Raw genomic sequence first — 15,848 nt, forward strand, 5'->3', positions numbered from 1 at the left:
TTCGTGAAAAAAACCTCCGAAATTATGAAACGGTCGTACAAAGAAATATGCATAATGTACAAATGTATAAATACTGTATCCAAATTAAGAAACGTGATCACAGACAGCTTCTCTATTGTGGACGCAGGGGCTTCGCGTGTCTGTAACGCGATTTTGAAAAAGTCTGTAGGGTAGTGCGTCTTCATAGTTCTGTAGACGGCTGCTGTTTTCAACTACAGCTGTTTGCGCTTTGCAGTTGAAAGCTTTCAGAAGCGATGCCAGTTAGCAAAGATTTCCTTACTTTGACTCGCCTGTATGTATTAAAACTTCATTCGTCATGAGGCAATTTTTCACGCATCTGTATGTTTCGGAAGTCATATCTCTTGAACCGTATGTCCTACAATGATAAATTTGTCTAGGTACATTCAGCGGCATATGTGGATACTGTCTGCGAAATTTATTGCCAGTACAGTTAGCAGCACAGGAGTAATACATTTAAACGTCATGCTTACAGTTTTAAGACTGCCTGGGGTGAGTCTAGTTTTACTAGTAGCTTTAGTTTGTTAAGAGTGTAACTGCATTACCTGTACATTAGGTGTATTGCATACCTGTCACGTGTTACCTCATTTTGATCGCTTCGTTTGCATCTGCGATCAGTCTCGTATTAGATTTCCCTAGAAACTGGAAGCAGCGAACTGTCTTGGCACTGAGTGAGGGTTTATAAAGGACCATGTACCCAACAGAACATTTTTGTTCTACATAGTTATCCTCTTGTCTGTTAGTTAAAAATAAACCGTGTTTGTAGCAGAATTGAAATAATCTATGTTGAAGTCTGGTTTTATTTGAAAATTGCTGATTTTTAACGTGAAACAGAGGGATGTTGTAGTAAACATAAAAGGAACAATACCGATTCATCATATGGAGCCAGAAAACGCAGTTTCCTCAGAAAAAGGTAAAATTAAAAAAAAAAAAACGCAAAAATTATGTCTCACATCACTTTAATATTTCATCGAGCTTATGTAAATCACGTTCCTGTTATTCATAGCCGGCCGTGGTGGCCGAGTGGATTTAGGCGCTACAGTCTGGAATCGCGCGACCGCTATGGTCGCAGGTTCGAATCCTGCCTGGATGTGTGTGACGCCCTTAAGTTAGTAAGTTCTAAGTTCTTGGGGACTGATGACCTCAGATGTTAAGTCCCATAGTGCTCAGAGCCATTTGAACCATTTTTTTTGTTATTCATAAACAACATTCGCACTTATCAGTAGTAACAGGGAAACCTTGCCTTTAATCATGGTGAAGTCCGCCCCCCGGTAGCTGAGTGGTCAGTGCGACAGAATGTCAATCCTAAGGGCCCAGGTTCGATTCCCGGCTGGGTCAGAGATTTTCTCCGCTCAGGGACTGGGTGCTGTGTTGTCCTAGTCATCATCATTTCATCCCCATCGACGCGCAAGTCGCCGAAGTGGCGTGAAATCGAAAGACTTGCACCGGGCGAACGGTCTACCCGACGGGAAGCTCCAGTCACACGACATTTATTTAGTTATGTCGAAAAACATTTTGCTGAATTCAAAATCACAACAGTAATTACATAAATACTATTATGTTTGCGATATAAACTATGCTTGCATCAAAATTAATTGCTTTGGTTACATAAAAGCGCATAATTTACGCGATAAACTAACCTTTATTCTTCATAAAATGCAATTCATATTTTGTAAGGATGTAAAATACTCAGTAGACTACATAGAACGATACGCAGTTCTGCTTCTGCAAAACAAACAAACAGAAAACAGAGAGAAGTGGTCGGATTCCAATTTCTCTCTGGCACTTCCATTTGTGTTTCTTTCCCTACCATTGCCACGAATACTACAGATTATCCTATTATTTACTACGTCATTTATGTACGGAACTAAAACTCCTGAACTGTAGTTTTGGTAGGGCGCAGCACTAGTCATGCACGATGCGGCAGTTTTTCCACGCATCTGCTTGTTTATGGCGTCATATCTCTTGAACTATTTTAGCTATGTGGTTCTTACGTCCAGATCAATTGTTGCTTGACAGTAAGGGATATGTGTACCAACTTCGGTTGAAATCACTCCAGTGGTTTAGGAGGAGATGTGTAATATACATGGGGTGGCTACTCTGTATCACTGTCAATTCCTTGTGTATCTCTGTACGATAACTTGTCTCCTTTATTTTGTCCTTACGCGAGATGAAAAGCGATGCCAGTACAATAGTTCTGCAAGCTATGGCACATGCTAATTCTCTAGACTCTCTCAAAAGTGTTTCGCGAAATGATCGTCTTCTACCCTCAGGTATTACCATTTAAACTCACAGAGCATTTCGCATAACTTTCTGCAACAGATCGATCCGACTGTAGCAATTCTAGTAGCACGCCTAAGGGCTAGTTCGATGCCTTACTTTACTCCCATTCATTGAGAATCGCAATCACTCGAGTAGTACTCGAGAATTGGTCGTACAAGCGCCCTGGTTGCGGTCTCTTTTAGACTTGCGGTGCACTTTGTCAGAACACTCCCAAAAAAATGTTGTGAGCCATTCCTCACATCGACGTTACATGGCCGTTTCATTTCATGTCAGTTCACAACACTAAGGCTAGATATTTAATCGACGCGGCTGAAGCCACATGCTACTGATACAGCATTCGAACGTTACGGCAATGTTTCTCCTATCTATTTGCATTACCTACATTATTTGTACAGATTTAAAAGCCAGCCGTCATTCTTCGCATGAAATTCAAATTCTGTCCAAGTCACTCGCCGGCTTTACTTCTGCATAGCCGGCCGGTGTGGCCGTGCGGTTCTAAGCGCGTCAGTTTGGAACCGCGTGACCGCTACGGTCGCAGGTTCGAATCCTGCCTCGGGCATGGATGTGTGTGATGTCCTTAGGTTATTTAGGTTTAAGTAGTTCTAAGTTCTAGGGGACTGATGACCTCAGTAGTTAAGTCCCATAGTGCTCAGAGCCATTTGAACCATTTGAACGTCTGCATACAAAAAAATGGCTCAAATGGCGCGGCTCCAGACTGTAGCGCCTAGAACCGCTCGGCCACCCCGGCCGGCTTCTGCATACACAACGGAAGTATTAGTGAACAGGTGTAGCATCGGTTTTATGTCGCTGGCACAACTTAAGAGACGCTATATTATATTACGTCATATGGAGCTGAACTGCACATTTGGTGGTATTTTATGTCATGGTGTGCGTGGTATGTATATAAGCTATTTCAGAAGACCAGCACACTAAGCATTTCTCGAAAATACGTCGGTTTTGGTGCGACATCATATATATATCCGCCAAATGTGCAGTTCAGCTCCATAGGAGGTAATACAATATAGCGTCTCCTAAGTTCTGCCAGCGACATAAAACCGATGCTACACCTCATTGCCTACGTTTCCTTTCACTCCTCGCAGTATAGTGGAATTCCGCGGTTGTGGGGGTCAGCAGCTCCTGGTCCACGAAAGTTTCCTCGTACCGCGAGAGAGCGCCTTTGGTCCGCCCTCGGCAAGTGCGTAAACGCGAGAGCGACTGGCCGGGAGGGAGTCTCGCTATTCCGGTGCGTGACGGGCGGGGGCGCGGCGGTATGCAGTATGCAGGCCGGCTGAGTGGCAGGACAGGCGCGCGCGCTGCATTGTTAACGGCGCCCGCCCACCTGCCGCCCGCCACGCCCCGTCGACAACTTCTGGCCGCCCCCGCCGTCAATCCGGCGTCAGCGGGCCCGCAGGTGTCGCCGCTGGCGCTGTCTCGCCGGCACCCAGTGCAACGCCACCAGTGCTGTGGTTTCCTAGACATGCGACACCTTTGTCCATAAATCACCAGCGCTCGTAGTAACCGTAGCTCGCCCTTTTCACCGTGAAGGCAGGTTGATTCTACACTTCTGTTTCCTAGGTACCCACAAACCATTCAACATTGTATGTCACTGTAAGACTCTTGCCAAAAGTGACAGCATACACAATCCGTCGCACAGGAAAATTTACTTATATGAAATACACTACTAGCCATTAAAATTGCTACGCCAAGAAGAAATGTAGATGATAAACTGGTATTCATTGGACAAATATATTATACTAGAACTGACATGTGATTACGTTTTCACGCAATTTGGGTGCATATATCCTGAGAAATCAGTACCCAGAACAACCACCTCTGGCCGTAATAACGAACTTGTTACAGCTGGGCATTGAGTCAAACAGAGCTTGGATGGCGTGTACAAGTACAGCTGCCCATGCAGCTTCAACACGATACCACAGTTCATCCAAAGCAGTGACTGGAGTATTGTGATGAGCCAGTTGCTCGGCCGTCATTGACCATTTCTGTATCCAGAAAGGCTCGTACAGGGCCTGCAACATGCAGTCGTGCATTATCCTGCTGAAATGTAGGGTTTCGCAGAGATCGAATGAAGGGTAGAGCCACGGGTCGTATCACATCTGAAATGTAACGTCCACTGTTCAAAGTGCCGCCAATCCGAACAAGAGGTGACCGAGACGTGTAACCAATGGCACTCCATACCATCACGCCGGGTGATACGCCAGTTTGGCGATGACGAATACACGCTTCCAATGTGCGTTCACGGCGATGTCGCCAAACACGGATGCGATCATCATGATGCTGTAAACAGAACCTGGATTCATCCGAAAAATGACGTTTTGCTATTCGTGCACCCACGTTCGTCGTTGAGTACACCATCGCAGGCGGTCCTGTCTATGACGCAGCGTCAAGGATAACCGCAGCCACGGTCTCCGAGGTGATAGTCCATGCTGCTGCAAACGTCGTCGAACTGATCGTGCAGATGGTTGTTGTCTTGCAAACGTCCCCATTTATTGACTCGGGGATCTAGACGTGACTGCACGATCCGTAACAGCCATGCGGTTAAGATGCCTGTCATCTCGACTACTAGTGATACGAGGCCGTTGGGATCCAGCACGGCGTTCCGTATTACCCTCCTGAACCCACTGATTCCATATTCTGCTAACAGTCATTGGATCTTGACCAACGTGGGTATCAATGTCGCGATAAACCGCTATCGCGATAGGGTACAATCCGATCTTTATCAAAGTCCGAAACGTGATGGTACGCGTTTCTCCTCCTTACATGAGGCATCACAACAACGTTTCACCAGGCAACGCCGGTCAACTGCTGTTTGTGTACGAGAAATCGGTTACAAACTTTCCTCACGTCAGCACGTTGTAGGTGTCGCCACCGGCGCCAACCGTGTGTGAATGCTCTGAAAAGCTAATCATTTGCGTATCTCAGCATCTTCTTCCTGTCGGTTAAATTTCGCGTCTGTAGCACGTCATCTTCGTGGTGTAGCAATTTGAATGGCCAATAGTGTAGAAGGGGGAGGGGCGTTCAATAAGTAATACATGTTATTTTCTCGGCGTTTCCGTTGAAAAAATTCGGAGTTTGTTGTTAAGAGATCGTGGAATATTCCCGTGTCAGCCCCTATAATTTCATGAAGTGGCGGCGCTGTACGTAGCCTTCACAATGGTGTCTGTCACGGAGGTGCGTTCCCAGCAGAGAGCTCTCAGTGAGTTCTTTTGGCGGAAAACTAGAGGATCGTAGATATTCATAAGCGCTTGCAGAATGTCAACGGTGATCTGGCAGTGAAAAAAAGCACGGCGAATCGTTTGGCGACGCGTCTGTCATCATCGCAGCAACATCGCACAACCCTGTCCTATCTCCAGCGTGCCGGCCAGCTGCATAGCTATCACTGCTGCAGTGCTGCAACGTGTGGATACTCTCGTTCGAGCTAATCGACGAATGACAAACACCTCTCTGCAGAGCTGGACGTTTCCATTCCGGGCTTCGGCGCTTTGTAAGTGACTCTTACTGAAAACACCATGTTTCATCACCTGCTGCGGTGCAAGACTTGAAGTTTTGGTCCCTAACGTCCGATCTTCCCATGTCCGTGTGGTATGCCACTCTGTAGTCTTTGCGATCGTCAGTGAGCGGCGACTCATCTTCTTTTCGCCAAATTTTCTGCCAGAACGCGATACGCAATTGTTTTAGGATATCCTGTGGGGTCCTTAGTTATCTATTAACGATCAATTAGAAGAATTTCAGCCACATTTCGAACATTTTCATCGACAAGAACTGTCGATGTTACTTTTGGACGTGGATCACCTTCAGTCCTCTCTGCTATCACGAAACCTTCCATAACCGGTAAAAACATTTTTGTGACTCATTGCTTCACTGCCATAAACAGTGTGTATCTCTTGAAAAGTGTCTGAGGCACTTTGAATCAATTTAAAACAAAATTTAATGTTCGCGCGTTGCTCCTTTCACGACCTAAATTCAAAACATACTGTTAATGGTTCAAAAATGGCTCTGAGCACTATGGGACTTAACATCTATGGTCATCAGTCCCCTAGAACTTAGAACTACTTAAACCTAACTAACCTAAGGACAGCACACAACATACTGTTAATGTTTCGGTTATTTCGAGCAGTCTGTGATACCAGTATTACGAGCAGTCTGTGATACCAGTGCTGTTAAATGTAAAACTGAATCTGTTCGACATACCACGCTCGTTATTTCATGCATCCGTTTACAAATGGCATTAGTAGGTACGCGAATATGAAATCATTCACCTTTCCCTTGTGTGTAGTAGGCCCTCCAATACGTAACCAGCTCTAAGTACGTAGCAAGTTGTCATCAACGGCGAGTGTTCATTGGAGACTTAAGTTATATGAAGAGTGCCACTGGGAAATGTGATACGAACGCTGTAGTTCTCAGAGTTGATAAACCATATGTCGGATAGGTCGGCGCACACGAACTCCCCCCACAGGGAAAGAGTCGATGGCAGTGCGAGAGAAAGAGAGGGACACAATGGCAGTGAGTTCGTGAGGGCCAGTGATAATGAAAGAAAGAGCCTATGACAGTGACAATTAAGAAGAGAGAGAGTTAGTGAGAAGAGGCAGCAGCAGTGGGAACGAATGAATGATAGAGCAGGAGTAAGAGAGAGAAGAGGGAGGGAGGAGCAGCGAGAAAGTCCAGTAGTAGTAGGACAGAACGAAGGAGTCTGTGGCTGTAAGATAGGAGACAGTGACAGTTAGAGATACTCAAGAGATAATGACAATGAGTTAAGCTGAATGAGAGAGAGTAGGCAAGTAGGAGCGGAAGGGTATGAGCGACTTACAGCGGTGGACTAGTGGGTGTGAACGAGTTACAGTCAAAAGAGGGAGTGAAAAGTTAGCTACATGTTAAAAAGAGCGCGACTATGTTGGCATGGCAGAATTTTTGGGAAAATTTCTAAAGATCCTGAGGAAGGAAGAATAAGGCAGCTGGAATTCCACTTCTCAGTCAAAGTCATTTTAAAACAGGAGTATATTTCCATTTGTACTTTGTTAGGGAATTTGAGTACCCTTAGCTGATCAGCCATCTTTTTAGTCTGGTTAACGTATAGGTATCTTTTGTCTAAATTGAAATTTATCCTACAATAAGAACAATAATGTAACGAAAATTGTTATTCAGGGGCAATGAACTATATAAAAATTATTAATTCGCCTAAAATAAAACATATGACTAAAATTGTTATCGTCCGTGGACTGTGTGGTTATTACTTTTTAATGTTCCGTCGTTTACCGAAGCATCATTTCACAGTTTTAAGCACTGTCAACATGTAGCTACAGTGTTGTCAGATACGAGTAAACTCCAAAAACTGCAACGCACTGCACGGCTAATTCTTTGAGACTACTGTTCTTCTGTCTCCGTATTCGCAGAAACTGTAGTGGACATAGCACTGTTTCCGGAAAGGTCGCAAAAAAGTAAAAAGGCCGTAACATCGCCAGTGGCGTTAACTTACGCAGCAACACGAGAGGATGCTGTGGAAAAACTGCGTCCGTCCGCTCACCCACACACACTGCTGCTCCCGCCAGCGCCAGGGCAGTGGCGCGTGAAATGTCCGAACCGAGCCACGCTTAACGCACAGCAAGTGAATAGTGCCACCTTCTCTGCGCGTAGTGTTTTAATCTCTTCCGCACGTTTCATTCGTGTCGTGATGACATGCGATAAGTACATTTTGGTTCCGTGTACCACTCTGTTCTTCAAAAGAAATATTGTTTGGCATTTTACAGTTGAAAAAAATTGAGAGAGATAGAGAGAGAGAGAGAGAGAGAGAGAGAGAGAGAGAGGGCGGGGGACACAGAGAAAAAGAATATACTGGATGTTCATTTATGAATGGAGGGGAGCGACAGTAAATTTTGAAATTACGTGCAGTTTCTACGAAAAGCTAGCTTGTAAGTTTATCTTAACATTCATTGCTATATGCGTCTGTAGGACTGTCTCTTAGACTACAGTCGGACGTCGTGACATTGAAGCTAACACCTCGATCAGTTGACTGCTCTCGGCGTCCATTTGCAGACAACTTCTGGCATGCTGAGGCCGGCGGATGTGGCCGAGCGGTCCTAGGCGGTCAGTCCGGAACCGCGCTGCTGCTACGGTCGCAGGTTCGAATTCTGCCTCGGGCATGGATGTGTGTGATATCCTTAGGTTAGTTAGGTTTAAGTAGTTCTAAGTCTAGGAGACTGATGACCTCAGATGTTAAGTCCCGTAGTGCTCAGAGCCATTTGAACTATTTTTCAGTGATAAGGATCATTTGCAATGAGGCGACAAAAGTCATGGTATACCTCATAACATCGTGTCGAACCCCCTTTTGTCCGGCGTAGCACAGCATCTCGAGGTGGCATGGACTCAGCGAGTCGTTAGAAGTCTGCTACAGAAATATTGAGCCATGCTGCCTGCATAGTAGCGAAAATGTTGCCAGTGCGGGATGTTGTGCACGAACTGACGCCTCGGTTATATCCCATAAATGTTCGATGGAACTGATGTCAGGCGATCTGGCTGGTCCAGTCATTCGCTCGAATTGTCCAGAATGTTCTTCAAACCAGTCGCTGACAGCTGTGGCCCGGTAACATGACGCACTGTCGTGGGAACATGAAGTCCATGAATGGCTGAAATTGCTCCCCAGGTTGCCGGATATAACCATTTCCAGTTCAGTTGGACCAGAGGGCGCAGTCCGTCCCCTGTAAACACAGCCCACACCATTATGGACACACCACGAGCTCGCACAGTGCCTTATTGACAACTTGGGTTCACGGCTTCGTGGGGTCTGCGCCAGTCTCGAACCCCACCATCAGATTTTACAAACTTAAATCGGGACTCATCTGACCAGGCCACGGTTTGCCAGTCGTTTAGGGTCTTCTGATAGGGTCACGAGCCCGAGAGAGGCGCTGCAGGCGATGTCGTGCTGTTAGCAAAGCCCGTTACCGCCAGATTTGACCGCACTCTCATTACGGATTCGTTCATCTTATGTCCCACATTATTTCACGCAGTGTTGCTTGTCTGTTAGCACTGACAACCATACGCAAACGCTGCTGCTCTCGGTCGTTAAGTGAAGGCCACTGCGCTGCCCGTGATGAGAGATAATGCCTGAAATTTGGTATTCTCAGCACGCTCTTGACACTGGGGATCTCGTAATACTGAATTCCCCTAACGGTTTCCTGCGTCTAGCTACAACTGCCATTCCGTGTTCAGAGTCTGTTAGTTCCCGGTGTGCGGCCGTAATCACGTCGGAAACCTTTTGACATGAATCACTTGAGTACAAATGACAGCTGCGACAGTGCACTGTCCTTTTATAACATGTGTACGCGATACTACCGTCGTCTGTATGTGTGCATAACATAGTCCCTTGACTTTTGTCATCTCACTGTATAACTATTTTGTAAAAATACTTGAGTCATTAGACCGAAAACTCGATGAATGGCGAAGCTTTTGAGAAGACATGATATCTATCTCAGTACTACAAATGACTCGCAGTGCAACACATACAATAATTCACCGAATAACGGCAACTCTGTCGCTTTTGAAAAATAAGAAAGGTCAATACAGTTTTTCTATGTGTTAGCTACCCTTTGACCTGGGCAAATGGAAAATAACCACCACATAAATATTAAAATTTTCCGAAAAATTAAGTTAAAAGTACTCCTGTGAGAGCGTTTTGAGAATTAATGCCTCCGATTATTTAAAGTGAAAACTCTTAAAGCTTTTTAAATAAAACTAACATTATTAACATTCTACATCTTTATTCTTCATGTGTACGTTGTATATTTTGTGTTTAAACCGGGGACCTAGAAACGACGGAGAGGCTTCGTCCCGCCGTAGCCCTCAGTAGTTCAGAATCCCACAACAGGGCGCAGCAGTCCACCCACCCCACCGCCGCCCCACACACAACCCAGGGTTGTTGTGCGGTTCGGCTTCCAGTGTCCCCACCCCGCACCACCACCACCACCACCACCACCACCCCTCCCACCCTGGGAACGTCTCATATCAGACGGCTGTAACCCCAAATGTTTGCGTGGTAGAGTAATTATGGTTTACGCGTACATGGAGACAGTGTTCGCGCAGCAATCGCCGACATAGTGTAACTGAGGCGGAATAAGGGGAATCAGTCCGCATTCGTCGAGGCAGATGGAAAACCGCCTTAAAAGCCATCCACAGGCTCTCCGGCACACCGGACCTCGACACTATTTCCGCCGGGCGGATTCGTGCTAGGGGACCGGCACGCCCGCCCGCTCGGGAAGCAGCGCCTCAGACCGCGCGGCTAGTCTGGCTTCACGTGTACATAATTGTTTTTCAACATAGTCAAGCTGACGACGAACCAACGAGAGATCGGTTTGTTCATAACGGTACTGCAGAATGCTTGATTTTATGACGGAGCCACGACCTCACTCTGCTTGCACGTTTCATCCCCCAGAAAGTTACGTCCCCGAAGGTGTGCTTTAAGTTTCGGAAACATATCAAGGTTAGGGCCTTAGGTGCTATCTTACTTCCGACGAGACCTTATAGGCTACATATTTTCCACTCATATGTAGCGTAAGTTACATCTATAAAACATTTAATAGTTACTATACTGCAGAGAGAGGGAAAAAAAACATACATTGCGATAAGCATATCATAAGTTACATGTAGAAAACATGTAGTAGTTACCGTAGTGAAGAAAGAGAGAAATAAAAAAAATAAAAATAGTTTACATTCGTTCATGAGAAGTACAACAGCCGGCCGAGGTGGCCGAGCGGTTCTAGGCGCTACAGTCTGGAACCGCGCGACCGCTACGGTCGCAGGTTCGAATCCTGCCTCAGGCATGGATGTGAGTGCTGTCCTTAGGTTAGTTAGGTTTAGGTAGTTCTAAGTTCTAGGGGACTAATGACCTCAGAAGTTAAGTCCCATAGTGCTCAGAGCCATTTTTGAAGTACAACAGTAACGACAAATTACAGGAAGGCAGATTTAATGAATGAGCGCTAGCAGTATTGGGTGTAAGATAAAGGATGGATGAAGCAGAGAGACTGAGAGAGAGGAACTTAACAAAACGAAAGTGATGATGTTAGGAATAGGAAACAGAGCATAAGGCTAGTATAAAAACTATAGAAAAACGAAGTAGAATGCCATACGTTCTGCAACTCAGCTAAATTTTCGTACTTCATGTGGGAGGATTTATATACAGACATTGATAATATGCATGCCTGCTCGCAGTCACAGTGGTCGGGTCACACCCTTGAGACGGAATGACGTGGGGGCAGCGAAACGTTTTCTGCCCCTGCATGCCGTCTGTTGCACGTCTGAAAGCGACAGAGGGAAAGCGTGTTAGAGGCACACAGCTTTTGCAACCGTATGTGAAACAGTTCACATTTGACTGAAAATCTCACTGTGTGCCATTAGTATTTTCTGCAGCTAATTTAAGGCGTGGAAAGGCTAGAAGTTTATGAAATTAAAGCGTCGTAATCTGGCTGGAGATAAAGGCTTCGCTTTGAAAAGGTTGTGGAGGCGAGGGAAGTTTTGCGACGTTTATCATAACGCAAGCGCCGCGGACAGACAAGCAGACGCGGCCGGGCCGGAGCGAGGTAATTGTGCGGCGCGGCTTAGCGGCGGGCGCTCCAGGCTTCCAGCTGCGGGCTTCCAGCTCCAAGCTGCAGGTGCAGCCACAATGGCGCCAAATCCCGCCAGCCGGCCACGTCGTCCCACACCCCCCACCCTCTGTAGCTTCCCGCCAGACTACCTCACACCGACCTAGGGATTACAGAGTGGCCACTGTCGCAGCCCTAATGCCCCGCAGAGCTTGACGAGCCAGTACGATTTACACTTCATAACTGACTCTTACTTCTCTATGAGAGGGAAACCAGATGTGGTAGCACACTTTCGTCGTGCTTTTTTTTTCATTTAAACGCTACAGAGTAGCCCACCACCTGGGTTACTAAGGTGGGCCGTGTGCTACTTAAGACAAGTAACAAGCCAGGCAGCATGTAGGTCTCTTAGCCATCATGGTTGCTCACAAGTTCGGTTAGCTTGGCAAGCACCCATTCCATTGCCCGTCCCTGCCACGAGGAGGCGGAGCTGTTTCTAATATTTCTGCCCTGTCTGTTGCTCTGAGTGTTGGTGCACTATATAATACAGTAAGTGATGTTGTGAAATTAGCGTAATTAATAAAAACAATATAATTATACAAAATATAAAAGAAAATAAAAATAGACAGAGAAATTTCTAAAATATATGGTGTCATCTGAAACCAAATTCTCACTCATGCAATTCCAGAATACCGAGGATGTATATGTGTCTTGAAGTTGAACATAACTAGATTTCTCTGAATGAGACTATAAATAATGTTTAAATTTCACATGACTAATGACAACATTATGAATATTAACATACAGCAAAAGATAACATTTGAACGCTATTAGTGACAACTAAAGCCAAATTTCTCACACAGACAAGAATAGATACAAAAATATTCAGGTAGCTAGAAGTTGAACATAACCAAATTCCTTTAAACAAAATTAAAAATTTAGTTTAATTTAAATGAGATATCATTGCAATATTAACAATAGTTAGAGACAAAAGATTAATTAAATGCAAACAATGTGTTGAAAATCGTTAAATAAAACTAGAAGTAATTAATCGCAATAAATGATTTAATATCACGTTGGAGAATAGTTCATAAGAATTCCTTGTGCGTAATAAATCTTGAATGTTTGAATGCGCTAGGATGGACTTTATTAGAAAATCAAACGTTAAATCTCATGGTGATATAGAATATAATGTTTCAAATGTGAAAATACTTCGTACTGTAGTAAAATGTACCACCTGTTCAGGTGGTATACATCTGTGAAGTATCCTCTGGCCAGATTCCACTAAAATGGGACCCGCCACGGAAACGTAGTCAGTAGCGTTATACAACAATACAACAAAATATCAGATTTATTTTCCTAGTAGCATGATGGATTTACGCCCAGTGTTTCTGCTCAGTCATATTTGAAATGATTAGAAAAGCACTTAAAAATATAGTATGGGAAGGATGCTGTACAAACATTAGAGGAGGATCGTACTTAAAAAAAAAAAATAAAAGAAAGAAAACTGAAGCTGGAATTCCCGGAAGAAAGATGTAGTTGTCACGAAACACTGTGGGGTAAATTTAGAGTAGGCTTGCCGTATTCGGAGAAGACGGAGACGATTATACTGTCAGCATCCTGCATCTCGCATACGGATCATCAGAATAGGATTAGTGAGATTAGCGCTTATACAGAGGTACATGGAAAATTTTCTCTTGTTCAGCACACGAGTGCAATCATTTGAAATTTATGTCACATATTTATGTCTGTGATCCTTTTATGATGTGAAAAAAAGTTAAGCTTCTAAGTTAATCCAATCATGCATTTATGTCACATATTTTGATACTTGCAAACTCATTCATCAATAGCTATTCTTCCCGTTGATCTAAACCCATGAGATTAGGCAGGAAGCAAGATTTTGCAGTACAAGTAAAAGAAAATGCCATAAAGTTGTTAATTTGTAATCATATAACCCGAAAAAGTATTTCTTTTGTAATATGTTATCGGACTCCAGATTTTAAATTTAAGTGTTCTCCAAAGCCTTGGAATTCCTGGGGCCGATGTCTTTCATGTCTATCGGTGTCGATAGCAGGTAAGAATCGTCGAGATTCTCGATTTTCGACGTGGATGAACTGTGTGTATTGTGTATTAAATCGAGGACCTAGAAATGACGGAGAGGCTTCGTCCCGGCATAGCCCTGAGTACGGGCCAGAGCAGTCCACCCACCCCACCGCCGCCCCACACGCAACCCAGGGTTACTGTGCAGTTCAGCCCCCAGTGGATCCCCCCGCCCCTCGTACTGGGAAAGTGTCAGCCAGACGAGTGCAACCCCAAATGTTTGCGTGGTAGAGTAATTATGGTGTACGCGTATGTGCAGCAATCGCCGACATGGTGTAACTGAGGCGGAATAAGGGGAACCAGCCCGCATTTTCCGAGGCAGTTGGAAAACCGCCTTAAAGACCATCCACAGGCTGGCCGGCGCACCAAACCTCGACACTGATCCGCCGGACGGGTTCGTGCTGGGGACCAGCACGCCTTCCCGCTCGGGAAGTAGCGCGGTAGACCGCGCGGCTAGCCTGGCGGGCTTGGATGAACTGACTATATACAGAATGAAGCTCGTACGGAAGGCTCAGAGCGTCAGTTCTCGCACCTGGCCAGTTTTTTTCTAAGCTCTTGGCGAACTGGCGCTGCTACTTCTGTCACTTCCAATTCTGACGGAGCCGTGGATATGCCGTAACGAACGAATTGAACGAAATTGGCGATGACTAGTAGCCGCGGTTCCCCGTGTAAGAGAGAGACGGCGTATCGCCGTGGTAGCGGCTGCCTTCCCAGGGCCTAGCTGCTGGCGGGATGGCGGCACTGCACCGCCCTCCAACTTCAGCGCCAGAAGGACCACGCCGGCGCGTAAATCCATTAGTCGGCAAGTAGTCGCAAATTGACTTTAGAACTGAAACAAATTTGTGGGGGACACTTGGCGGTATAGCGGCAGACGGCCGCCGGCGCCGACGCCTCCTCCGTGTCCGAGCCGACGCTCCCGACTGCGGGCACCGCTTTTTATCTTTTCAATCTGTTTCTATTAAGACCACTCGCGCGCAGGAAAGGGAATTAAAAGTTTTTGTTTCCGTTGGCGGCGCACAACAATTCGGGAAGTCTTGCGCGGTGCGGACCTCGCAGAACAACAGTGGACGAGAGAGAGAGAGAGAGAGAGAGAGAGAGAGAGAGAGACGGTCGGAGGGAGGGAGAAGAAAGTGAAGGTTAGCTCCTGCAGACGAGACGGCGGCGGAAGAGAAAGACGAGACGGTCTTAATAAGGACGTGTCTGCAGACTTGCGTGTGATTTTCTCTCTCCATTTTCGCGGTCTCTGTCTTTCTGGCGTGCCTCGCCAAGTCTTAAGAAGCCACACGTCGAAGAAACGCGCGTAAAAACAGAAAAATAGAGTAAGGGGTAGACGACTGCAGATGAAGAAAGACAGCGCGCGAGGCAAATTAAAAATAAGAAGGGTAAGGTGAAAAATAATGTGGGTAAAAGCGGAGCGGAACAGAAATTCCAACTGCTGGGAGTGTTCCCGCCGCCCGCTCCCGCTGCTCGGCGGCCCCCGCGCACGCCGCAAAAAACCCGCTGGAAGTAAACTCGACTCGCGTTGCGCCAGCCAAGTTACGGTCGGCGTTGTTTTTATAAGTAATTTTACACCCGGGACTCGGCTTCGGGTCCGCGCGCCCGCCAGACGGAAGGGGTGCGTGCGGCTCTTCTGGCTGGTGTAGTCGCTGTCCTGTCCTGGGGGAGGGGCGCATGCGCGGACAGCGCCGCTGGAAACGGTTTCCTGGGGGCCCGACCTTATGAAACATGCATTATCCCCCAGAGTGTGCGACTGTTGCGCCCGTATTTCCATGGGGTGAATAGGCCTCGGAGGCCCGGCGGCCACGAGGTGAGTCGGCTGTCCACTGCTGAAGGGTGTGCTTGCCCATCGTCTCGGGCGACTGT

General features: G+C 46.2%; 1 protein-coding gene across 1 annotated transcript in view; it reads left to right on the forward strand.

Annotated features, from left to right (window-relative positions):
• The first annotated feature begins 3,571 nt into the window (after positions 1-3,571).
• LOC126252139 (transcriptional regulatory protein AlgP-like) overlaps positions 3,572-15,848 on the forward strand; it is a 49,616-nt gene continuing 37,339 nt past the window's right edge. The window contains exon 1 of the mRNA XM_049953006.1: positions 3,572-3,745. Within this exon, the coding sequence (XP_049808963.1) occupies positions 3,572-3,745 (174 nt within the window). The remainder of the gene's footprint in view (positions 3,746-15,848) is intronic.

The sequence above is a fragment of the Schistocerca nitens genome, chromosome 4, assembly GCF_023898315.1.
Source record: "Schistocerca nitens isolate TAMUIC-IGC-003100 chromosome 4, iqSchNite1.1, whole genome shotgun sequence".
Lineage (NCBI taxonomy): Eukaryota > Metazoa > Arthropoda > Insecta > Orthoptera > Acrididae > Schistocerca > Schistocerca nitens.